This window comes from Mus musculus, chromosome 7 (assembly GCF_000001635.26).
Source record: "Mus musculus strain C57BL/6J chromosome 7, GRCm38.p6 C57BL/6J".
Lineage (NCBI taxonomy): Eukaryota > Metazoa > Chordata > Mammalia > Rodentia > Muridae > Mus > Mus musculus.
Window position 1 is genome coordinate 143,105,692 of NC_000073.6, and position 25,544 is coordinate 143,131,235.

At 50.1% G+C, this 25,544-nt stretch overlaps 1 protein-coding gene across 8 annotated transcripts in view, besides 1 other annotated feature; it reads left to right on the plus strand.

Moving 5' to 3' along the window:
• The first annotated feature begins 1,185 nt into the window (after positions 1 to 1,185).
• The window catches only part of Kcnq1 (potassium voltage-gated channel, subfamily Q, member 1), a 320,174-nt gene continuing 295,815 nt past the window's right edge, over positions 1,186 to 25,544 (plus strand). For 3 of the 8 annotated variants that reach the window (XM_006508488.4, XM_011241982.3, XM_006508489.4), the window contains exon 1: positions 1,556 to 2,050. In XM_006508488.4, coding sequence (XP_006508551.2) covers positions 1,668 to 2,050 — 383 coding nt within the window. In that variant the 5' untranslated portion in view covers positions 1,556 to 1,667. Of the gene's footprint in view, positions 1,248 to 1,404; positions 2,051 to 3,507; positions 3,745 to 25,544 lie in introns of those variants that run through there. The other 5 variants (XM_006508490.4, XM_006508491.4, XM_006508492.3 and 2 more) reach the window with 4 other exon arrangements.
• Positions 6,369 to 7,277: an enhancer, noted in NCBI's record as "VISTA enhancer mm183". NCBI's record gives its function as "enhancer in: heart[4/6]" and the evidence as "EXISTENCE:transgenic organism evidence [ECO:0001131][PMID:17130149]".

Here is a 25,544-nt window from a genome sequence, read left to right on the forward strand (position 1 = left end):
CTTGTCTCCTATCTCCTACTTCCCCTGCGGCAACTTTCTGCTTTATCTGCCGCTTCCGGATTTCACAGCACAGTTGGAAATGTTTTCCTTAGTGACAGTTTCTTGAGGCAGGTGCTCTTCCCCCACATCCTCATCAGACCTAGGTCCTTGCATACACCAGGCACACACTCTACCTCTGGTTATAGCAATGGCCCCTCACCTTTGTTCTTTCTGCACAGCTTTCACCAAAGCCTTTGATCCACCTGTTCTCGTATCCTTCCATCACTGCGATAAACACCAGGACCAAGAGCAGCTTGGGTGAGGAAAGGGTTTATTTCAGCTTACCAATTACAGCCCATCTTCAAAGGGGGGCCAGAGAAGGACCTCAACCAGGAACCTGGAGGCAGGCCTGCTCAATATTCTACATAGCACCAACTCCCATCAAAGAACTCATTCACAACCAAGGAAGTTGAGCAGAAAACCCAGAGGAGCGCTGCTTGCTTGTTTGTTTGTTCTCAGGCTCATGCCCAGCTACCTTTCTTATATAGCTTAGGCCCACCTGCCCAGGAAACAGACACGGCCCACAGTGGGCTGTGTCTTCCCACATCAACTAAGACAATCAAGACAATCTTCCTCAGACACACCCACAGTCTAATCCAATTTAGGCAGTCCTCCTACTGATTCCCTTCTCAGATGACCCTAGGCTGTGTCAAGTTGACAACTGAAGCTAACAGGACGGTATCTGAAAGTTATTCTTGTGAGTGGTGTGAGAGGTGGGTGTGGCGGATCACAGGAGAATGGGATTTTGGAATTGTCCTGGGATGCAGGTGCCCTTCCATCCCACACAAAGGCCAGTGTAGCAAGAGCCAGCTGCACAAACCTTCTGACTATCCTCACACCACCACGGGACATAAAGCTCCTTCTGTGTCACTCTGGAGAGGTACAAACTTAAAGGGAGTGTAAACATGTAAACGCTCAGGCAGCCCCGCGGGCGGTGTCTACCTGTAAAACCCGCAATCTAGCACTTGCCTTTGACCCCACTCTTAGTGAGCACCACTCTTGGTCTGTTCCCATCTCCTCCATCCCGCTGTCTTATGGGCTGCGATTAACTACTGGGAAGAGATTTTCGCATTCTCCGCCGCCAACAGAGGCTTCTGGACACCCAAGGGTGCTCAGTGTCCGCTGGGCTAACACTTCCTCATTCTGTGCCGGAAAGTGTCCATGCGTGGCCTGGGATGCCCTTTTCTGCCTCCCGCTCCCTCTCTAGGGTAGGTTCAGATAGCGAGAAAAAGGGTGCTTGTGATTCGTGGTGGTGGTATCTGCTGGTCCCAGGTTGGAGGACCCTAGAGCCAAGCAGGCGGGCGGTCCTCGGGGTGCGGGGAAGCACGTGCGCCCAGCAGGTGCGCCCAGCCCGGAACGCGGAGATAGCCTGACTTGGCTTGGCGGAGCAGGTAACCCGCTGGCTGAGCAAGGCCGCAGGTAGGCGCGCGGTGGCGCCCAGGGGCGGGGCGTCCTGGGGGCGGGACATGCCATCCCCGGGGACCAACCCCGCCCCCGCCCCCAGGCGGAGCAGACAGCGGCCCCCCGTGGCTGGGCTGGCAGCAGTGGCTACCCGCGCTGCGCCCTGCGCTCTGCGCTGCCTTCACCTCAGCTCCGAGGAGCAGCGGGGTCAGGGGTCCTGTCTGGCCATGGACACGGCCTCGTCCCCGCCCAGTGCTGAAAGGAAGCGCGCGGGTTGGAGCCGCCTGCTAGGCGCCCGGCGGGGCAGCGCGGTGGTCAAGAAGTGTCCCTTCTCACTGGAGCTGGCCGAAGGTGGCCCTGAGGGCAGCACGGTCTATGCGCCCATCGCGCCAACCGGAGCCCCCGGGCTCGCGCCCCCCATGTCGACCCCAGTGTCGCCCGCCCCGGCCCCTGCAGACCTCGGCCCACGTCCGCGGGTGAGCCTTGACCCGCGGGTCTCCATCTACAGTGCGCGCCGCCCGCTGCTGGCGCGCACCCACATCCAGGGCCGAGTCTACAACTTCCTCGAGCGCCCCACGGGTTGGAAGTGTTTCGTGTACCACTTCACCGTGTGAGTAACCTCCCTGCACGCACGACTCTTAGGGCTGGTGCCACTATGACCCTAGGGGAGGCAAGGAAGGGCTAATCACAGAAAGCAGAAACCAGACTGAGAGTCGGTCCCTTAAACTCAGGGACTCTGCTGTGGCTTGTGGAGGGGGACACTTGCAGTACACCAACCTAGGAGATCCCCCAGGGCATTCACTTGGGATAGAGGGACAGCGCTTAGATGTTAGTCTCTACAGGAGGAGTAAGCAAGCTGGAAGCCGACCTTTTGGTGTGGGTCAGTTGTGACAAGAGAGACTCAGGAGCCTCCAGGAGTGACTGGTGTCTGTGTGCAAGCCCATCCAGGCCTTGGCTGGTGTCTGTGTCTTAGGCACTCAGAGCAACAGGATAGATTAGCAGGTGCACTGGTGTTGCCCAAGATGTCCACAGGGAGTGCCCACAGCTTCAATAACCCAGGCTGATGAAAGCAGGCTTGATGCCCTGAGCGAGCCCAGTAGACATTGTCCGAGAACAGCACCTGCTTTAGGGAACAGGAGAGGGAGCTGAGCTGCACCTGGCCCTCACTGCTACCAGGTGGCTCTTATTCTCACAGGCTGCCTGAGAGGGGCAGGGCACTTCATTTTTCAAGGGCAGGGTCACAGAAAGTCATCTCCAGGAATGGGCTGGCTGCCCTCCTTGCTGCCTCCCCTGGCCACCTCGAGGCAGCACTTCCTGGCTGCCTAGTTTCTTGGTGCCCTGCCAGCCTCTGGCTCAGGATTCTACTCAACCGACCCCGCAGCTAATTGCTTTAGATGTTCCACTAGGTGACCTCCTTGTGGCTAGTCTTGCCACCTGGGCAGGGGAGGACCTCCACTGGTTGTCCAGAGGTCTGTTTATGCCTCTGAGGCACAGCAAGAACCAGGCTCACAAAAGTGAATTCGGATGGCTGTTTGCCTTGCAAAGGGAGACGATTGCCCAGGGTATCCAGGGCAAGTCTCTGGACACCCTGTCCCCACTGGCATTCTTGGTATGTCCTTAAGGCCACCCAACCCCCTGCCTTACCTCCCAAAGTGCCAGGACCCCTGAGGCTTCATTGCTGGTCTTTCGAGGATGGAGGCACTGCATGTGTTTGCAGCAGGAGTGGGCTTTTCTCAGGGCATAAAGACCCCAAAGGGCCTTAACCTTAACCACTGTAGGAATGTCTAGCAAACATGGCTTGCTGCTTTCTATAACTTGCCTGCTGGATCCTAAGATCCCTGAGATGAAAGGTGCTGGAGAAGCCGCTACTCTGTTACCTTTTTGTGCAGGAGCCCCATTTGCCAAGGTGGGCAGCCTTCAGACACTTGCATGGAATCCTCCTGGGGATGCAGGTCATTAGAATGAGCGTTGTTAAGTTCCTGACTCTGGTGGCCTGGACCTGGTGGAGGAAGAGGGCTTGTCCTGCCCCAGAGGAAGTCTGTGCTTACACTGTGCTTTCTTCCTGAATTGGATTGTTCAGCCCTCGGGAAGTTTGCTCAGCAGAGCTTGCCTTTGCCCAGCCTCCTCAGGAGCCAGGAGCCAGGAGCCAGGAGCCAGGAGCCACTGAGCCCTGGTGGCTTCTAGATTGGTGGTCTAAGATCTTCTTTGTCAAGGAGAGGGAGAGAGATGCTAGCTCCTGAGTGGTGGTCGGTGAATCTTGCCCAGCCCTGGCTGCCCATGGAGTTTAGTTACAAAGAGGGAGGGGTAAGTAAGCTGGGAGGACCCTGCTGGGTACAGCATGTGGTTTGCTCAGACACTAGGGGGAGGGATCTCATCTCCATCACCTTCAGGAGGTGGGCAGGACCCTCTGGGTCAGGCAGTTTCCAGAAAAGAGTCATGGCCAGCAGTTGGGAGCCTAACATCTTTATAAAATGTGTGGTCATGCTGGTTGTCCCTGGTGATGTTCTAAGAAGCAAATGTGGCTGGCAAACTGTGAGCTCCGCACTTGGTAAGATGGACCCTTAAAACATACAGGGATGGTTCTGTGGCCCAAAGGACAAGCCTGCTTTTGAAAAGCAGGGCATGAATGTGTGGGGGTGGAGGGGGTGGAGGGGTGAGAGCCAGTGTCCTGCAGTCTCTGGGGTATGCTTTCCCACATGCGTATGGGGAAACAGACCCGGACATCCTGGCCCCTCCTTGGGGGACCCCTGCCTTGGCCCAAGTAGAGCGGCTCTTCCTGTGTCTGTGCTGACCTCCCCTGCTTGACAGGGTCAGGACACTGGTCCCCAGGCACTGCCCTCTGCTGCTTGGGTTCCCACCCCACCCCCTCACCCTAATCCTATCTTGTGGCTCTTTGAGTTCCCATAGAGAGCAGCCCCCTTCCTAGCCAAGGTCACAGGGGTCCAGCTGCCTTGCTGTTGGGCCTTGGCCAGGGTTGGGGGCAGATGTTCCAAACTATCTACTCTGACTGTCAAGCTGCTTGGAGACCCTGGTTGTGACCAACAGAGGGGTTTAAGAGATACTACCCACCTCCCTCACTTTTGAACCTGAACTTGATCATCCTGTCTCTATCCTCTCACAGTTCTGGCTTGCTCAGTTCCCTGAGAACTTTTTGGTGGCTTTTGCTAGTACCTCAGGGAGTTGATCGTGAGTGGAGCTTACAGCTACTCCTGGTAGTCAAATGGGCTGGCCTTTTTGATTGCAGGGGCTGCAGTGTATTGGTTATGACTCTCATGGAGTGGCCAGTGGGCAATTAGTTAGCAGACCTAGGAAGATGGCTGTCAGGATGATGGGGACAGAGCAGTGAGGGCTGTGTAGATGACCAAGTCTTTCCTTCTGGTTACTATAAACACCTCTACCTATTCTTCAACCCTAGATAAAATTTGAAGCTTCTCCACATGCCATCTCCTCTGGGGCCTGGTCCCTTGGTGTCATCAGCTAACTCTCTTGGCATCTTGACTTTCCAGGTACACATAACCCCTCAACCTGTCCTCAGACCCAGCCTGGCATTTCTGTGTACACTGTGTGCCTGTGTGTGGAGCACTTCATCTTGGTTTGTTCTGAGTTGGGTGGCCATAAACATCCCTTGTGGCAAGGCTCCCAGCTGGGTAGTAGGAAGAGACAATCCCATGGAACTCCGACCTGAGGAAGAGCCTCCCTACCCTGGACATGAGGGCATGGGGACCTATGCCAGGCTAAGGTAGTACTGGGAGCTGCTGAGGCAGGGAAGAAGCCCATGGTGTCACAAGGACAGGGCATTGTCAGGCCAGCTGCTATGGCCTCTGTTTCTCAGGGAGTTTGGTGTTTAGAGCCCTCTGGTGGCAAAGGTAGTGTCCAGAGCTCATGCTTCCTGGGTGTGGTGTCCCCTTTGCAAACAGTGCTTACTTAACAAAGCACAGTGCAGGGTGGCATCCACAGCAGGTCTGCCTAGCAGTGAGGAGAGCTGCAGCTGTCTCTATCAAGTGGCTCCTGAGTAATAAGATGCACAGTTCTGGTCATGGCCAGTGTAAGGGCCCCTGCTCCTCCCACCCTCTCTCTTCTGCACCCTTATCTAGGAAGTGGACCCTGATTAGCCCCATGGTCCCTCCTGGCTCTGACATTCCAGTCCAGCTGTTGCCTCCTATGTACCTTGCTGTGATTCATTTCCCTCTTCATGAGATTGACAGGCTGGGGCAGACACCAGGGCATGTTCCAGGACCAAAAGGAGTCCAGGTGGTATGGGGATGGGTGGTCTGTCCCAATGAAAGGTTGTAGAGAAGCTTCTAGAAGCTCTTATGCCTCTGGTAGGGAGAATGAAGGAAATTAAGTGCTGGCCACAGGGGCCACTTGGATGCTGAAACTAAGGAATAGTTGCAGAGGGAAGGTGCAGGCCCTTTTGACACTGTGGGGAAGCATAAGAAGTAATAGGTAGAGCAGGAGGTAGGCTGTGGCCCTGCAGGGCCTTAGGGCCAAAGAGTAAGTGGTGCTACTTAATAGATTATGCCATCTAAGCTCTGCTCATCCTACCTGAGGCACTCAGGGATGTATCCTCCTTGCTCTTCCTCATGGGAATCCCTTTTCATAACCCCTTGGAGCATGCAGAGCCCCAGATTTCTGCAAGCCTCAGAGAGGAGCCAGTGGTTGCTCTATCAGCAGGGTGACTGTGGCCATCACAAGACCTGACTTTTCATGAGGCTTCAGAGCCCGTGAAAGGACTGCCTCTGTGAACACGTTATCTTCTGCTGTGTGGCCCAGCCCCGTTCCCTGGCCCTGCCCAGAGGCCTCTTGAGAGGTGGAGGGGACTGTAGCAGTGGCTCTGTCAAGGGCCTGTCAAATATGGCTACTTGCTGTGTGCATCTGGGAACCCTGGAACTTGGAGACAGTAGCTTATCTGCCTAAGGTCACACAGTTGGCTATGCCCAAGAATCCAGGAGCTCCCTCCTCATAAACCACACGCTGATCAAACCAAGTAAGGAGTGGATTGCTATTCTTCTGGGAGTAGAGTCTCTGAATGGAAGGATCTTGTCCTGTGGGAATGAGTTGGAGTCTGACATGACAAATGTCAGACGCAATACACACTCTGTCAAATGTTCAGAAGCTGCTTCCTCCAGGAAGCCTTCCCAGGCACATATGTGCTCAGTGCCTCTGTCTTTGTCCCCTTGCCTTGCCTTGCCTTCAAGCACATAAAGAATCCATTGGTAAAACTGTCTGTCTGTCTGTCTGTCTGTCTGTCTGTCTGTCTGTCTCTCTCTCTCTCTCTCTCTCTCTCTCTCTCTGTGTGTGTGTGTGTGTGTGTGTGTGTGTGTGGTGTTAGCAAGTATCTTGATGTTCCTGAGTGCTAAGAGGCCATACAGGCAGGGCCACCTAGAGCTGTCTGGCTCCTTTCAAAGGCTTTCTTCACCTTTTACTTTACCCCACCCTCACAGCCTGGGCTGTGGCAACTGCTGCCTGGAAAACTCTAAGCCCCACGACAGGCCAGACTGATGACATCTGCCTGCAGTATTTTTATCCAGTGGCATTCCTGAGCTTGAGAAAGTGGTGGGTAGATGCAAAGGCTGCCAGAGGGCTTTTCAGTGGCCTGGGGATAGTCCTGAGGTTCCTACCCATTAATGTTCTAATAAAGCCAGGGCTTCTGTCTTAGCTACTGCCCTGACTGAGCACAGGCAGATCTGAGGTAGAAGCACTCACATGGTGCTTGCCCACTTTCTGGCTACTTCTTGGAAAGTCCCCAGGTCTGGTTGTGGGAACTGAGCAGAACACACCTGGATGTGGTTCCAGAAAGATCCAGGCAAAGGCATTGTGTCCTGGAAAAGAGACCATTTGTAAAATTGCCCACCCCATCCGTCTGTAGCAGGAGTGAGTGAATGAGTGTGTGTGTGTGTGTTGTGTGTGTGTATGCACGCGTGCACCTGAGTATGCTCACTCCAATTACCTTAGAAGTAATAAGAGGGTTTCAGATCTCTGGGAACTGGAGTTACAGGCAGTTGAGTTACCATGAGGGTGTTGAGAACTGAACCCTAGTCCTAACCAAGAACAACAGGTGGATTTAACTACTGGGTCATCTCTTCAGCCTCATATTGTGTCTATTTCTATGCTAGGTTCATGCTGTTTTGGTTGTTCAAGCTATGAAGCATTGTTTGTTTTTAAAACAGGGTCTAATGTAATGTAAGCTGACCTCAGACTCAGACTATGTAGCCAAGGATGACCTTAGACTCTTGATTCTCCCTTCACTACATCCCAACTGCTGGGATTACAGATGTGCACTAAACACCCTGTAATAGATACTATCCCATCTGTTTTAAACCCTAGCCTCTCCTTTCTGCCTCAGATTGAACCCAGAATCTTGTGCATGCTAGGCAAGCATTCTGTCAGCTGAGCCACGTCCCCAGCCTGAGGATATTTTCAAGTTGTCTATTATGCTATCTTCAGCATTGCTCTTTGGGAATGCAATTTCCTGATCCATTTGGGTTCTTCTGTGGCCCCATACCAATCTTCGGACTTATTTTTAGTCCTGTGAAAATGCCACTGATATTCTGTTAGTAGCTGCATTGAATCTGTACATTGCTTTGTGCCGTGATGGACATTTAAACATTTTCCTTTGGAGCCACAAACATGCTATGACCATCTTCTGCACACTCTTCAATTTCTTGTCATTGTAATGTTCACTGTAGAGATATCTGCCTTTTTAGTTACCCATATCTGTCCTTTTGTATCTAATATGAGCAGGCTCTATCATGATTTTAGTCCTAGCAAGTTAGTGGTCAGATATGGAGCTCTATGAAGTTTTAAACATGCATTTTGTTCGTACATCTTTGTTAACTTCAATGACCAGTTCTAACTCTCTCTCTCTCTCTCTCTCTCTCTCTCTCTCTGTGTGTGTGTGTGTGTGTGTGTGTGTGTGTGTGTGTGTGTGTGTGAGACTTTGTGGTCTCCCATGTGGTCTATACTGTAGGCCATTCCCTGTGCTGGTGAGAAGGTATTTTGTGAACAACTTGTAGATCCTTTTAGTCTATAGTGTATTTTAACTCCAGCATTTTTGCACTGACATTTTCCTGGACTACTTGTCCATTGATACAGTTTGTCCTTAACTGTCATTCTGTTAGATAATGTTTCTCCTTTGAGATCTAATGGGTGCAGGAATTCACCTGTTGACTCCATCCCTTGGCCAGGCTTCCCTGTCTCTATTTAGTCTTTGACTGACAGTTGACTTTCCTGATGTAAGTGTGCCTACTGCTTGCTTTTGCTTTCATTTGCCTGAGTTGTGTTTCCCATCCCTGAACTTTCAGTCTCCGTGTTAGTTATTTTTATCACTGCAATGATATAATCCCTGACAGAAGCAATTTAAGAAAGAATTTATTTTGGCTTACAGTTTGAGCTAGGAAAAGACCAGAGACAATATTTGTTTTTTCTGAGCACTACTTGAAGCCTTTCTTATAGGACTAATCTATTGATGAGTTCTTTTAGTTTTGCTTGCTTTAGAAAGACTTTTTTTTTTCTGTAGGATAGTTTTGCTGGGTATCATATTCCTGGTTGATGGGTATTCATTCATTCATTCATTTCCTTTTAAAACTCTGGTGGTATCATCCTATTCTTTCCTGGCTTAAAAGGCTTCTCACTGTTAGTATACTGAAGATTCCCTTTTATGTAACTTGGCACTTCTCTCTTACTATGTTTGGAATTCTTTGCCTTGTATTTTTGGTAGTTTGATGATAATGTTCCTTGTAAAGTATCTTTAATTTTTTTTTACTTTATGTGTATGGATATATTTTGCCAGCATGTGTGTTTGTGTATAACATGTGTGCAGTGCCTGCAGAGTCCAGAAGAGGGTGCTAGATCCATAGAACTGATGCACATTCTGATGTGGATACTGGAAATCAAACCCAGGCTCTCTAGAAGAGCAGGCAGTGCTTTCAACCACTAAACAGTCTGTCCATCCCTGTAGTGCTTTTGGTTGTATCTATAGGGGTCCTTAGAGCTTCCTTCACTGGCTTAAATGTCTGTATTTCACCCAAAAATTGTGAGGTTTTTCAGTAATTACTTTGTAAACAATTTTATTTCTGCTTCTTCCTGTCTCTCCTTATCCTGAAACATCCACAATGTATCTGTTTACTCACTTTCTGCTCTCCTATAGGTCTTGAAGTTTTCCTTTCCTTTTGCATATCTTTGGTCTGACTTTCCTTTTTGTTAGACTTGTATTCAGGCTCAGAAACTCTTCTGTCTGATCTGTTCTGCATCAAGACTCCTAATTGTATACTTTACTTCATATATCTTGCTCTTTCAGTCCAGATCCCCTACCCCAATCTGGCCTTCTGCTAAATTTCTCATTCATATCACAAAACAAAAATTTCCTAATTTCTTTATATTATCTTGCTATAATCTGTTTTATCATATTAAGTTTCTTTTAAAAAACACTAGTTTGAATTCTTTGTCAGGCAGGCTATCTTTTTTCTCTTCTTTGGGATGTACTGCTAGAGAATTACTAGTTCCTTTGGGCTCCTTCGATTTGCCCAGAGGACTTTACGATGTAGTGTTCTCCAGCAAGGAGATGCTCTGCTCTCAACCTCAGGTGTACCATGTTCCCACAGGCACCCTCTCTCTGCCTGGCCTCTATCCATAAGCCCCAAGGAAGCACTGCTGATGGCTGTTCCTTTCCCAATACTAGGTGCTACCTTATATCTGGCCACCTCATCTATAAGGAGAGACCTTTAGGTTTGTCCTCTATGCTTCTTGCTGGTGGATGCCTTTCTCTGTACCCTCTTTAAACTATGTTCTTGGGCAAATCGAAAAACCACTCAGAGTAACTCTCCAGACACCTCCTCATGGAACTTGCAATTAGAAAGCCACAGTCAGTGCTGGAGCAGTGGCTCAGTCATTAAGAGCACTGACTGTGGATCCTATGGACTCTGGTTCAAATCCCAGTAACCGTTTGATGACTTATAGCTGTCTGAAGTATCATTTTGCTGGGCAAGCGGTGGTGCATGCCTTTAATCCTAGCACTTGGGAGGCAGAGGCAGGAGGATTTCTGAGTTCAAGCCCAGCCTGGTCTACAGAGTGAGTTCCAGGATAGCCAGGGCTATACAGAAAAATCCTGTCTTGAAAATAAAATAAAACAAACAAACAAAAAAGAAAGCCACAGTCAGATTTCCTCAGCTGCCTAGAGGCCCAAGCCACCTCCAACTTTCTTCAGGTTTTACCTTTATAGAGAACCCCCTCCAGCAGCCCAGGGACCCCCCACTTTATCTTGGGCCAGAGTACAATTTTTTCCATGTTGGTTGCAGCTTCCCAAGAAAGAGAGACCCTTATTCCCATGTTTCCTTCACCAAGATTCCCCATCCACCTGACAGGGGAGAACCTGGGGCCCAGAGGAAGTCCATTTGTGCCTAAGCACTCCCAAGAAGTGATGTGCTTAGAGCTTGGTAGCCAAGGCAACTGAGCCTTAAAAATCCATATTAGGAAATGCAGCATCTCAAACCAGATGTCCCCATCATCAGATGGCTAAAGCACAAAATAGTCAGATGGGGCTCACTGGTCACGCAGCATGCTGAGATCACTTCCTAGTGGGCCGGAGAAACAGTTATGTGGGGAGTGCCACATGGACACGTGCCACAAGGGACCACACCCAGGTTTAGGGTGAGTCTTTAGTGAAAACATCATCATGGCGCCAGGCTTGTAGGAACACATCTGCAATCCCAATGCGTGGGAGGCTGAGGCAGGAGGCTTTCCACAAGTTGAGGCCAGCCCTGGCTACATATCAAGACATTGTCTCAAACAAAGCAAAACAAATAAAAATTGCCTAAAAGACCCAGGAGAGGAGAAATGATCAAATCCTTGTTTGCTCCCTCTACTGGGGATTGTCTAAATATAACATATTGTAAGAAAGGAAAAAAGACCTGCTAAAAGCTGCAAATTTGTTGTGGTGTTGATGTGTATGGGGGCTGTTTGTTTTGCTTGCTTGTTTTTTGAGACAAAGACTTCCTCTGGCTTGCCTGGCTCTAGATAGGTAAGACCAGGCTGGCCTCAAAGTCAGAGAGAGTCAGCTGCCTCTGTTTCCTGAGTGCTTGGATTAAAGATGTACTACCATACTGAGAATGATTCTCAACTAGAAAATAAAAAAGAACAGCCCCTTTGGATCCAAACAAAGCAAGTGTACCAAGAGGCAAATGTGGACTCTCACATCTACACAGTCACTTCTTCAGGACAAATGCAAGGCTCCCAGAGTCCATGCCATGGGGTGGCATTGTTTCTCTCGTTGCTCTGAGGCTATTTACTGTTTGTGAGTTGTGGGTGAGGGCTAGTGCATAGTTATCATGACAACAGTTAGAGGGCATTGATCCCGAATCGGCTGGCATATGAATGACAGTTATCAGTATTCGTTCACTATGATTGGACTTTTCTGTTTTCTGGAATGGCAGTAAACAAGGTCTCCTCAGAAGCTGTGAGCCTACCTATCCCCAAATTCCCTTAACTCTAGAGATCTAACTCCTAGGGAATGGCTGAGCCTACAGCCACAGCAGGTGCCCAAGTCATTCCTGGAGCAGGAGGTGAGGAAATGGCCAGTGGATGCCAGGGCACAGCACAGGACTGGAGAAGACTTGAAGGTGTGTCTTGTTGGAGTGGGTCCGAATGCATTGCAGAAACTCAGATCCCCAGTTGTCCTAGTGACTAAGGGACAGGACCTTCCATCTCTTTCAGAGATGAATAGGTGATAGCCCACAACTCACCCAGCATACACCTGTCTTGCTTCCCACTGTAACAGTAACGGGGAAACCAAAGCACTGAAGAGGTCCCAGCTTTGGGTGGGGGGTTGGGGGGAGGTTCCTTGCCAAATCCTGCTAATGTCAAAAGCCCCTCAGGGCTGATCTACACCATCATGGGTCCTGGTGAAATCACAGATTCGGCCTTGAGGGTCTCAGTTACCAACTTGTCCAAAATCTAGATGGGTGGGACAGCAGGTATTGGGTAGAATTGTTCAACCAGGACCTACATTGGCATCACTACTGGAGGAGTAAATGAGCTGAGTACAGCCTCCTGATCAAGCTTTTGGGAAATACTGTGGCAAGAGGAGCATGCTTTGGTGCTCATGGTGGAATTGAGGTGTGCAAGTTAAGATGGAGGGGACCTGTAGGCCTAAGGACCGAAATATGCAGGGGAGGAGAGATGGGTAGAAGGACTGGGAGAGTGTGTAGCATGTGCCCTCTCTTGGGTCCTGATTAAACAAATTGCAAAACCCAGTTTGAGATTACCTTGCTCGAGGGTATGCTCCATTCTGCAGTGGGTGTCACCTGTTGGGTCTATGTCTGCTGTGTGAACTGGCTCTGCCCAGTGAGAGAGGGTGAGGTGGCTATGATCCTTCTGTGGTCAGTTCCCTTGCTCCCTGAGGACAGGATGCCAGGAAAATGCAGGGATGGAGCAGATAGACTGAGGCTTATGCCCAGTGCTCTAGTGCTCCTTCATGCCAGCCCTGTAATATTGGCAGGGAGATGGGAAGGCCAGGCTTCTGGGAATACTTGAAGGGACCTAACCAGAATGGCCCATCGTATCTGTGCTTACAAAGTTGTTATGTGGCGATGAGCATAGGAGCTGAGTGCTGCCTGGAATTGGCCCTGTTCATGTGACCTGGAACTCTGGAGGACTAACATTGGGGAGCTAACCAGTGCTCAGGAGCAGTAGCATGCCCACCTGGCTCAGAGAGTTGTGAGGAGACAGGAGGGATGTAGAAATGTTAGGGCAAGAGTCAGGGGAGGAAAACCAGAGGGCTGTTGGTGAACCTTGGAAGATGTACAAGCTTACAGCTTACTTACAGCTGCCCTGGCCCTGCTGGAGGCCCCCAGGAATGTGGGGGTGGGGGTGGAGATCACATTTCTAAGTCAGAGAAGCCACCTGACTTTGGCTGAAGCCACTTACATATCTCCTATGGTCTGGTGTCTATCTTGCACTTCTTGCTTTTTTGAGACAGGGTTTCTCTGTATAGCTCTGGCTGTCCTGGAACTCACTTTGTAGACCAGGGTGGCCTCGAACTCAGAAATCCGCCTGCCTCTGCCTCCCGAGTGCTGGGATTAAAGGCGCGTGTGCCACCACCCCTGGCTCTATCTTATACTTCTTGAAAGGGAAGAAATGCCTAGTGTTTTTCAACTTTCCATACAGCAAGTCTGTGGTCCTATCTGTAGACAGCCAAGGCTTGCAGCTGCCTTCAGTGCTGACCTGAAGTCCAGCGATCGTTGTCTGGAAAGTGGGCAAGGATTCCCCACCCCTTCAACTCCTCCTCTCCTGTCATGCTTTTACTTCCTCTATTTCTCCCCTTCTCCTCCCACCTTCCATTTCCTCCTTCTCCCCTTCCCATCCCCCTCCTCTCCTCTTCCTTCCTTTCCTACTTCCCTCCCCCTCCCTAACCCTTCCCCCACCTCCCTTTACCTTCCCTACTTCCTCCTCCTCCCTCTTCTCTCCTCCTCCCCCCTGCCTGAAGTTTTTCACTTGGTAACTGGCCAGGCCCTTCCCAGTTTCCAAGTAATGAGGCATGCATAAAAGTCTTTGAGGTGGTTTTTGTTCTGTAGGGTCACTCCTACAGAGTCCCTCTCTCCCTCTCTGGGGACGGGCTATAATATCATGGTGCTTGGCCCAGGCACAGTGAGTTTGCTGTTTACTCCACAGGTCCTCTAGAGGACAGCCTGGAGTGGATTGCTACCTGTTGTCACCCACATGGTTCTGCCCCTCCTTGAGCAGTGAGACTGCCTGCTTTCAGACAGTTCCCTCTATGCAGGCGAGAGTCTCAGGAAAGCCTGTGTTCTTGTTCTGTACCCTGGCTAGGTGATTCAGGGCTGACAGAATCCAATATGGCTTGCCTTCCTTCCATGGCTCAGCGGGGGAGCTGTAGTCTACACACCACATCTGGGTCCTAGAATTGCTTTAGCCAGATGGGCGTGGTTATTCTTTGTGAGAACCTGAAGGCCAGGGATGTGTACAAAACCACACAGGAAATTTGGTGTCTTTGAGTCAGACCAGATTGAACACCTGGCTACCAATGACTGGCAGCACTAGCTTCATAGTTCAGGAGCCCTGCCTGGTACTCTCACAAAGCTCTCTGATCCCAGGAAGGCTGGGATTCACTGAGCACCCAGACAAGTTGTGGGTTCACCTTCTAGGGTTCTGTATGCAGTACACAGTGGAGGTTTCCAGAGAAACCATAAAACCCAGATCCTCCCAGCCAAGTAGAAAGCAGGAAATGGCGAGTGACCCTCAAGTGACCTAGTCCCTGGGAAGACGATAGACAAAAGACAGGCCCAGGCAGCAAAGGCAACATGGTTTGCCTGTGTTTCTCTGAGCAGACAGATACAATGGCCATCTTTCTGGGGGGACTCTGTGGAAGGGAATCAGTGGTACAGCTGTGGAACTTGGTCTCTCAGGTGACACTGGAGAACAGGAAGTCTTCATGTACACAGAGCTGGCCTCTCGCCTTTGCTGGATTGCAGAATGTCCTCTCCTGAGCAAGTAGTAGTGGCAGGCGGCAGTTGAGATGGGTGTGGCACCATCCCAGAGACTTCGTACTGGGGTTGTGTGGCCTGGGAGGTCACCTTGCTTTGGGGCTGTTTCCCCACATGTGGATAGGGTCTGGGCCTCTATCTCAGGGATGCTAACAGGTCATGTGATCATGCGTTTGGGCTCCTCATCTTGCTATGTATGACCATTTAAAGGCCCCCAAGGCTACCCTCTCACTGCCCAACACCTCTGTGTCTCTGGCATTGGAGGGAGTTATTTCTAAGTGGACATATGAACTAGTCATCTCCTTGTAAATGTTGAGAATATTCTGGAAATAAGGTCTGTAGAGAGGCAGTTCTCCAGAGCTTAGAGGAGATAAGCTATGGCAACCATATAAGCTGATCTGGAGTAGGGCTGAGACACGCTTGCCTCTAACTCTGTCCAGATAGCTTCCATGACACTCACTGAGTAGGAGAGGCCCAGATGGGAGTCCATATTTCCATGTGTGCACATGTGTGTTGGGTGGGCAGTGTGGCAGTCCACAAATACTAAATGGCTATTTCTATGTGGCCCCTGCTCCCAAGTCCGGCTTCTAGGGCTCAGGAAGTTGGAGTGTTAGACTATCACAGGATGCATGGGTGGATGCATGTCTGGATCAGTGGGTGTGTTGGTTGATTGGATGTGGTGTTCCTGTGAAGAGGAAAAGATGGACAAGGGTATGGGTGTGTATGTCAGGGGCAGGGGTGTCATGTCAGGGTTACTATCTTTCTTGTACCCCTCCCCTGACATTTACACTTGCCTGGGAGTGAGTGCCTGGGGGAGAGCTCTGGGTTTCTAGAAAGGCTGTTCCTGGTGACCAAAAGCAGTGAGCAGCCTCTCAGGCTCTCACTGTGATCTGCAGGCAGCTGTTGTATCCCACCATGTCCTCAGAAAACCCTTTCCATGAGAGAGAAATATGAGTTTCTAGGGCACCAGTGGACCAGTCTCACAAGAGAACTCTGGGCGTGGGTGGCCTGGCAGGTGAGAGCCTAGCAGGCCAAAGACCAGGGTAGTGCAATAGTAACAGCAAGCTGAGAGGTAAAATGAAGGGAAGAACTGGCCAGTGGTTCACAGGAACACAAAGGAGACTCTCCACCAATGGCATGGGTGACGGGTGCTGTAAAGAGAGGGCAGAAACTCTGTCCTTGCAGTTGGGCCAGACCCGACACCCAGAATCCTTCCTAGTTAGCTGAGCAGCTATGAAGTGTCTTAGTTGGTGAGGGTTGCAACCGACTTTAAATCTGTAGCACTGCCGGTGTCACTGCCGGTGTGACAGCTGTGCACCAGAGAGCTAAGGGCAGCAGAACCAATGCAAGGGCCACAGGGAACCTCCAGGAAATGTCTCAACCGCCACAGAGAAAGCACGGGAGTGGTGGTGGGGTTCCAGGGGCCCAGGTGTGCATTTTGACAGAACAGTGGGGCTGGCACTCTGTCCCAGGCCCATCCCATGATCTTGGGTGACCTGGTGACACCCCGCTTTGTTCCTGGGACACCTGATCCCCACCTCACTTGGCCAGGAGGTAAAACACAAGACAGGTATACAAAGGGCCTTTGAGAAGTCCCTGCCAACCTGTGCAGTAATGATGGTTTCCCGCTAAGTGTAAACTTGCCCTCTCTGTCCCAGACCAAGGTCCCTGGGTTAGCATTTTTGAGGTGTGGCACCTCCCCAGGCTAGTGAGAATGTTCTGGCTGTCCTTGGCACAAGGGCTGGGGTGGGGAGTTAGGGGGGAGACTGGGGGCTCTGCGGCTTCCCAGCTTTGGTTCCCAGGACGGCCCCACCTCTACTGTGCTTATCAAGGCTTCCCTGGCTGGCTGCCTGTGGCCTCAAAGTCATACCGCCCTGGGCGGGTGTCCTTGGGCAAGCCAGCCTCTTCCAGGGTTGGGGACAAATGGCTGTCATGTGTGGGGTATGCTTAAGTGCCAGGCACCTATTGAACAGGACACAGACAGGCTCACAGAAGTTCAGGGGTACCAGGCTCACACAGGCACCTAAGTGTGCTCTCACTGTGTCTCCTGGAGGGCCTCAGCTGGAGGCTGGGGCAGGAACTAGCCACTGCAGGGGCCTGTGGAGGTATCAACTTCATCCTTGGTCAGCATATACTCCTAGCTAAGCAACTTTTCAGTGTATGAGCAGCACCTGGGGCTCCTGACAAAGTGAACTGGCTGCAAGATTAACCCAAAGCCGCAGGTTCTGTCTGCAGGGCACTGTGAATACTGTGCTCAGACAAGGGACTCAGGGTCAGGTCAGGGCATGTGAAAGAAACAGTTAGGGCTGGGTTTGACACTCATGGAAAAGTGTCCCTCACTTTGGTAAGTGACAGGATGCTTACCCTGGGGTCAGGATACATGGTCATCTAACATGGAAAGAGCCAGAAAGGGACATTAAAGAATCCCTGTTGTGTTACAAAAAAAAAAAAAAAAACAAAAAAAACAAAACAAAACAAAAACAAAACCCAAAACAAAAACAAACAGAGGTATTTCTGTATTTTGGATAATTAACAGCTCACCATTAAAAAAAAAAAAAAAAGCTAATAAGACACCTGCCCCACCCCCATGGTGGTGGGGAGTGTTTCCTGATATTTTAGGTGGAAAACTCTTGACTGAATGAGCTTTGATCCTTGAGAGGTGTTGGGGTAGGGATAGATAGATGCTTGAAGGAGGGGTCCCATAGGCTCCTGGCCCCAAAGCACTGTCTCTCTTTGGGCTCTGGGCCTGAGTCCTAGGTCCTATCCTTAGGGAAGTCTGGGGTTAGCATGATGTGCGTGGGCAGAGCTGTGGTCTGAAGAAAGCCAGCTTTTCTTTGGGACTAACTAGTACATGCTTCATACCAGGAGGACCAAGTGATCTCTGGGGATCTGGAAGCCTGGGGGCAGTTGAGGAACAGCCTAGGCAGGGTGGGGCAGGTAGCTCACAAGTAGGCTTGAAACTAAAGGGCAGGTACCATTCTAAAGGCTTGCCCAGAGATACAGGGTTTGGGACCCCACCTCTTACCTTCTCTTTGTCACAAGGGACAGAAAGAGCAGTGCACCCTCCCAGGCAGTGATAGGATCGCTTTATCCAGAGGCTTCAAAGGAAAGAAAGTGTTCTGAACCTAAATACTAGACTTGTGCTGTTGTGTGGCCCTCTCCTGAGTGGCCAGCCAGGGTCACAAGTCCCTCATCTGGATAGAAGGCCTGAGGTTCCCTGTGCAGCCAAATGCTGCTCTCTGCCCAGCATGTAGCAGGCCATCTGAGGGTATGAGCCATAAGGGACTTTGGCCCCCACCAGGGCCCCTTGCCTCTATGGCTTGTCTTAGTGAGGGACCCAGGGCAGTGGCAGAAGCTGTGGCCTTAGGGCCTACTGGGTGGCCCTTTGTCTGATACAGCTTGGGTAGCTTTGTGCAGCCCCACCCTGTCCCCACTCACTGCTCAGGAGAGTACATTGCACAAGCACCTGTTTTGGGCAGACTGCTGCCCCGGTGGCTTGTCCAGCTAAGACTAAAGCAGGTTTTCTTCACAACCCAGGGAGCCTCATCCTCTGTGGGTGACCTCAGCAGAGCCGGGCTCAAGCCAGAGGCATTTCCCTACACTGGGGAAACTGGCCAGGCCTGTGTGAGGATGAGGGAGTGGATTCTACTAGCCTCTCTTCCAGGACAGGGCAGCCCTGTGTTTCCCAGAGCTTCAGGTGAATGCAGGGTAGCCTAGAGCCTCTCACTGGTCTGCTTTGCATCCTGATGCTGGCTGGGTAGGCTGGGACCACGCCATGGCTGGTCACACCCCTGAAAATAGGGCTGGCAGCATTCCTGAGAGCCTGCAGGGAGCTGGGCTCTACCAGATGGCTCCAGATCGTGACCTGCTGGCTGTAACCTGATCCACCCCCTCCCCTGGAGCTCTGCAGCTACTGGGTTGGGCCACCTCTTTGGAAAGTCAGACCCTCTTGGGGAAGTGCAGAGGCTGAACGGAAGAAAGCCTGATGGAACCTGCCCACTTATAGCTGGCCCAGGGGGACTCGAATCTTTCTGGAGCCTCTTGCTTAAGGCATGTCAATTCACAGCGTGGCGGCCGGCCGTGGTTGCTGGAGGCCACACAGACAAGCTCAGGCCCAGATGTCCCATTTTATAGCTGTCAAGACTGAGGTCCAGAGTAGAAGCCTTCAAAGAAGAGGTGACTCTTTGTCGAGGGTTCTGCTTTCGTGGGTATTGTGTCCATGTGGAGGTGGTTGATTCCCCTGCCTAGGCCAGAGAGGTCTCCTCTCGGCAGGAAAGTCTGGGGGCTCAGAAGCAGAATGTGGTGATGGGCCTGAAATCAGGGTAAGAGTGAGGGCCTGGCTAGGGTTACCATGGAGACAGCGGCAGGCTTTCTGCTGTCATCCCTAGCTGGTCCTGGAGTGTGAACAGGTGGCAGCTGGCCCTTCTACCTGGCCTGGGAATATCTGGGCTGGGTCACCTTCCCCCAGGAGAAACTACCCCTATGGATCTAGAGCTCCTTCGGTGAGCATGGGGCCAGCAGCCCGCTGGGTTGTGAGAATGCTGGCCAGTATCATTTCAGGCCAGGTAGCAGAGGGGCTGGGCTCTGTGCCTAGCAGTTACTTAGCCTCTGTGGAACTCAGCTATTAATGGGATCTGGCTTCATGATGGTCTAGTTCATAGAGGCAGCTTCTTCACTGCCAAATGGTGACATTGTCTATTGTGATGAGAGTCCAGTGTGGAGTTATGCACCCATCCCTGGTAGAAACCAATAACAGCCCTCCCCACTGTGACCATAAAACGTGGTAGATGAGACTCCAGCACTACTGGGTGAAGTTGCTTCTGGAGCCCCTGTCCATGGGGCACTCATGGGAAGATTTAAAAGTGAATACAGGAGCCAAGATCCATGGCAGTTAGAAGCACTTGCTGCACAAGCCTGATGACTGAGTTTGATCCCTGGGACCCACGTAAGGGAGAAAGAGAGAACCACACGGTTGGAAGCATAGGCTAGCCCTGTGGACAGCAGAGCTGGGATTAGCAGTCCCCACTAAGGATCTGATTACAGGACAGGATCCATTCAACTTCATACATGCTAGTCAGCCTGCTTCCTCATCCATATTGTGTTTCTCTCTCTCTCTCTCTCTCTCTCTCTCTCTCTCTCTCTCTCTCTGTGTGTGTGTGTGTGTGTGTGTGCACACGTGCGCACATCCTCACTTTCAGGTACAGACCTGTGGGGTGCAGAGCCCCCAGAAAGGTCTGTGTATATTGGGATCAGCTACCTGCACTTGGGCAAAGGCCACAGCTCAGCTGCTTTGTAAGCTGAGCTGGTTCCTGACCTCTCTCCTCATTAGATCCTGATTTGGAGGATAGAGGGCTGTGTTGAGAGTTTCTGGCTCAACAAGCACTGTGAGCGTTGGGTGGGGACTATGGGATGGGATGCTGCTGTGTGACTCAGGCTCCCTGCTTGTGTCAACCTAACTAGGCTGCTGTCCTTTGCTGGGGCCCTTCATCATTCAGAGTGTACGGGGACCATACCTGCCCTGTACCTCCACTTGCCTGAGTAGTGATTGTCCTTGTTTTGAACTCAGCGTGGTGGCATTCTGCTTTCAGGAGCATCGTGTGCACTGAGCATGGATGACTCTATGGCTCCTACCTCTATCTCAGCTTCAGGGCTGCCATCCTGACACTCAGGGACCTCAATACCTTCACACAGGGATGACACAAGCAGACAGTGACTCGTGATGCTGAGCCATGGACTGGAGTCTTCCCAAAGGCCTTTCCATCATCATCCCCTAATCCTGGCCTTCCAAGATGGGCACCTTCCAGGCAGAGAGGCACAAGTTCTCACATACCCTGAGATCCCCTCCCCAGTGAAATCCAAGGCTCCTCCTCACAGAGCTGCCGCAGAGCCTTCAGAAAGCTCTACCTGGGGCTGAGGTGCCCAGGTATGCACAAGCAGTGGACATGGGTGTCCAGCCTAGTCCTATCACAATAGTGCTGGATTTGGGACACCAAGGTGCAATTGTATAGGGACAACCTCAGGAGGTAGGGAAGGTGGGGCTACACAGATGCTCAGTCATTACACAAGGTTCCAATTGAAGGTGTAAGAGCTTGAGAGGTGGTCCAAGGAGGACAGACAGATGGCTCTCAGCCTTTGAAACATTTCTGTTTTGCTGTGTTAGCTCTCTAGGTGCTTTCCCCACCCAAACAATAGAGCATTGAGTCAGAATATCCCGACTCACATATTAGCTGGTGGAGGGATCCAGAGGAGCTCTGAGGACAGTGGGCATTGAGGATGCAGGTAGGTGTATTGACTGAGTATCTTGCCTTCATGGGGCAGCTTACTGTAGTTTCTGGGACCTGGGTAGGTACCAAGAAGGTAGATATGACTTGTCTAGATGATTCCAGCTCTTGGAAGTATGATGAGCACTGAATCACATGCTTCATGCAGTGTTGCTCATGGGAATGTCACCACAGCCTCCCTTTCACAGATGAGGAAACTGAGGCATGTGTGCTCAGCTAGTATTAGCCAAAACTGGTGGAAACTTAGTTGTTTAGCATTGAAGATTGTGTGTGTGTGTATGGAAGAAGCCAATATCAGCTGTCTTCTTCAACCCTATCCTCCATAGATTTTGAAACAGAAATCCCTCACTGATCCTAGAGTTTACCCATTAGGCTAGACTCTCTGACCAACAAGTTCCAGGGGTCCACCCATCTCTACCTCCCCAGTGCTGGGATTATAGACACAAGCCATGCCTGGCTTTTTACAGGGTTCAGATCTGAACTCAGGTCTTTGGGCTTGTGTGGCAGTACTTTAACCACTGAGCCCATCTTTCCCATTGGAAAAAGAAATTCACTTTTTATTTGTGTGTGTGTGTGTGTGTGTGTGTGTGTGTGTGTGTGTGGTCAGAGGATTGCTGGCTCACTGGGCAATCAGTTCTCTTCTTCTATCTTAATGTGGGATCTGGGGATCAAACTCAGGTTGTCAGGTTTACATGGTGAGCATTTTTACCCACTGAGCCATCTCACCAGTCCCCCGATATTCCTGTTTAGGATGAATCAAATTTTGTGGTGTACTTTGTAAATAAATTTAATACTCTTGTTTGCAAAAACAAAGCAAAACAAAACAAAAACTCAAAGCTATTGTGTGGCTTCCTGTTTCATTTTCTGGTTTCTCATCTTACAGGTCCTTGGGACGTTTTCTAGGCTGTTGAGAGTCACAGAGCTGTGGACATGTGTGTGCAGGTCTTTACATTTATTTATTTATTTATTTATTTATTTATTTATTTATTTATTTGTCTAATGGGCTTGTATGCATGCATGCTACAGTGTGTGTGTGTGTCACATGACAACTTAGAGCTGAGAAGCATTCCCCCTGCCACAGCCTTCTCTGCCAGGATGACTGCACATCTCAAACCTTGAGTTAAAATAAACTCCTCCTCCATAAGTTGCTTCTTGGAAGGTATTGATTGGATGAGGGAGTTAACTAATGCACACATCATAATTCCAGTCTTATTCCTAAAAAAAAAAAAAAAAAAAAAAAAAAATCAGGCATTTAGCTACAGATGTAGAAAAAGTTCCAAGTTTGATTTGGTAAGTCATATTGTAACAAACTTAAAAGGTTTGCGACTTGGTGGTTTCCACACATTTGATTGATAAGCTAGAGAAAGGTCATATAACCCCTGCAGTTCCTTTTCTGAGCCAAGGAACAGATAACAATTGTGTCACTGCCCTAGTCAGAGCCCAGTGGTGATGCCACCCCTGATGTATCTGAACATCTCCCTGCCAAATGGGCACTCATGGTTTTCTGTTAGTTCTTCTGATCAAAAAAAAAAAAAAAAAAAATCCAGAAATGCTCAGCAGAGAACATTGGGGAATTTCAAGGAAGACATTAACATTAATTCGTTGTAAGAAAAGCTATCGAGGCTAACTGGAGGTCCTTTGGTGATTTTTTCTATGTGACTTGTTAATGTAAGTGGTTGCACAATTTTTTTCTCTTCTTTTTGTGTGTGTATGCACATACTTGAGGTCTTGTGTATACACAGGGCACACTCTGATTTCCTTTCTTTGCTTTAATTATCAACATGATACAGCCTAGAATCACCTGGGGAGGATATCTAATAGAGGGATTGCTCAGACCAGTTTGGCATGTAGGCATGTCTGTGGGGGATTGTCTTTATTATTGATGTAGGAGGATCCAGCCCATTCCTTAGGCAGGTGGTCCTGGGGGTCTGAATAACACCATTCCCTGGCAGCCTATATAAGAAAGCTAGTGAGTGTGAGCCTGTGAGAGAGCCAGCAAGGTGCACTCCTCCTTAGTTCCTACCTTCAGGCCTCTGCCTTGGGTTCCTGCCCTGACTACCCTCAATGATGAATTGTGACCTGGAAAAATAAGTCAAATAAACCCTTTCCTCCTCTAAGATGCTCCCAGTCAAAGTGTTTTATCACAGCCTTAGAGAAACGGGAATGATGTTGAACCAGGAGGCAATTTTCCAAAAACTGCAGCTCTTTAGCATCATCTTCCTGGTTGTGTCTCAGTTTCTCCTGAGGAACTGTGGGAGTCCATGACCTGTGTTTGAGGGTGAGGCAAGTGAACTGAGGGACAGCAGGTCATCAGAGCAGCAGGAGACACTCATCAGCACTAGGCACACTAGCAATCTGTGTCTGAACATTCATGCAGACATTTGAGGAAATCTCAATGCTGGGCCTTTGCTTTGACCTGCTTTTTAAAGTTTTGTTTACATTCCTGCATGGTCCTTGCCTTTCCACTGTGGTCTTGATGTAGCTTGTTTGACTCTCTCCTGTGGACACCTGGACCACTTCCTCACTGACTATTAAAAATAGCACTCTGATGCAAATCCTCACAGTTCAACAGGAACTCAGGATTGCGTCCTTGGGCATCATCTGCAGGAGACTGATAGGATCAAAGACTTCCCACGGCTTTATGACTCTGGAACCCAAAGTCACACTGGCCTGCAGGAAATGCCCTGACCTATCTCCACCCACCTTGTGAGACATCATTGACGTCTACCTCTAAAACTGGGGATCACCACCTAACACTTCATTAATTTGATGAAGACAAAATTAGAACCTCAGGGTTTGGAAGGAAAGACTCAGTCAGCAAAGTGCTTCTGAGGACCAGAGTTTGATCCTCAATTTACATATAATGCTGGATGTAGTGGGGATGCAGAGGCAGGGGAGGATGTTTGGTGCTCAATGGTCAATCAGCCTCAACAATAGATGAGCTCTGGGCCCAGGAGAGACCCTGTCTCAAAGTCTGTGTGCAGCATTCCTGAGGATGAATCTCCAGCTTGTCCTCTGGCTCCATGCACACTTGTGCAGTACACCCCACACACCTGAGTATGCACACATGTGCACAATTTTAAAATATAGAATCTCACTGAATATAGTGGCAGAGGCAAGTTCTTTGTGAGTCTGAGGCCAGACTGGTCTACATAGCAAGTTCCAGGCCAGCCAGGCTACATAGTGCAAGTTTTTTTCTCAACAAACATTCAGTGAAGGCACATTGTCGATATGCTTCTGTTTCATGTCCTATTCATTACCATCCCACTGCCCTCCCATTGGGCCCTTGGAATTGTGGGAAAGCTGAGGTAATGAGACAAGAAAGTGATACTCCAAGGAGTAGACACAGATGCAAACAGATATGCAGGAAGAGGCAAGACCCCCAAGAAACCACATACAGGGCAGAGTGGGAGGAAACCAAGCATCCTTCTGGAAGGTAGCCAGGGGAGCCACCACCTCAACCGGGGTCAATAGAGGAGGTGAGCCATTCTTTTTCTGGAAAAGCTCATCAGGTGTGCAAAGGCCCTGTGGATGTAAGCTTGACACCTGTGGGAGCAGCAGGGGGACAGGGCTGGAGTAGATGGGCTGAGGGAGGTAGGGTTAGGAGAGAAAGGTGGGCAGTAGAGATGGGCCACTGGCTGTGGCTCAGACCACCAGGAAATAAGTGAAGGGTCAAGTAACAGGTGCTAAGATTTGGTTTCTCAGCATCCGTACAGGTTTCTTGTTTTTGTTTTTTTTTGTTTTTGTGTTTGTTTGTTTGGTTGGTTGGTTGGTTGGTTTTTTGTTGTTGTTGTTTGTTTTGGTTTTTTGAGACAGGATTTCTCTGTATAGCTCTGGCTGTCCTGGAACTCACTCTGTAGACCAGGCTAGCCTCAAACTCAGAAATCCACCTGCCTCTGCCTCCCAAGTGCTGGGATAAAGGCGTGTGCCACCACCGCCCAGCTGTTTCTTGCTTTTTATTTCAAGATAAATCTTGGCTTGAGAATGTTCCAGGGTAGTGTAGAGTTCTCCAGCTGCTCCCATAGTCTCAGCAAATTCTATCATTTGGCCATGTGACTAAAGCCAGGAGACTGTCACCAGTAAGTGACTTATGCCATCCCACCAAAAATATATTTTTCTCTTTTGCGATCTCTACCACAGACAGGTTTTACATCTGCCTTGTTTCCTACCACTCATGAAAGCTCCATCTTTGTCTCTCATGACCTTGGCATTTTGAGGAATGCCAGCTGTTGGCGTCCCATGCCTCCAATCTGATGGACTCTGTGATCAGATAGAAATTGTGAACTTGCAGGAAGGTCAGCCCAGGAGCTGCAGTTTGGGTCCCAGG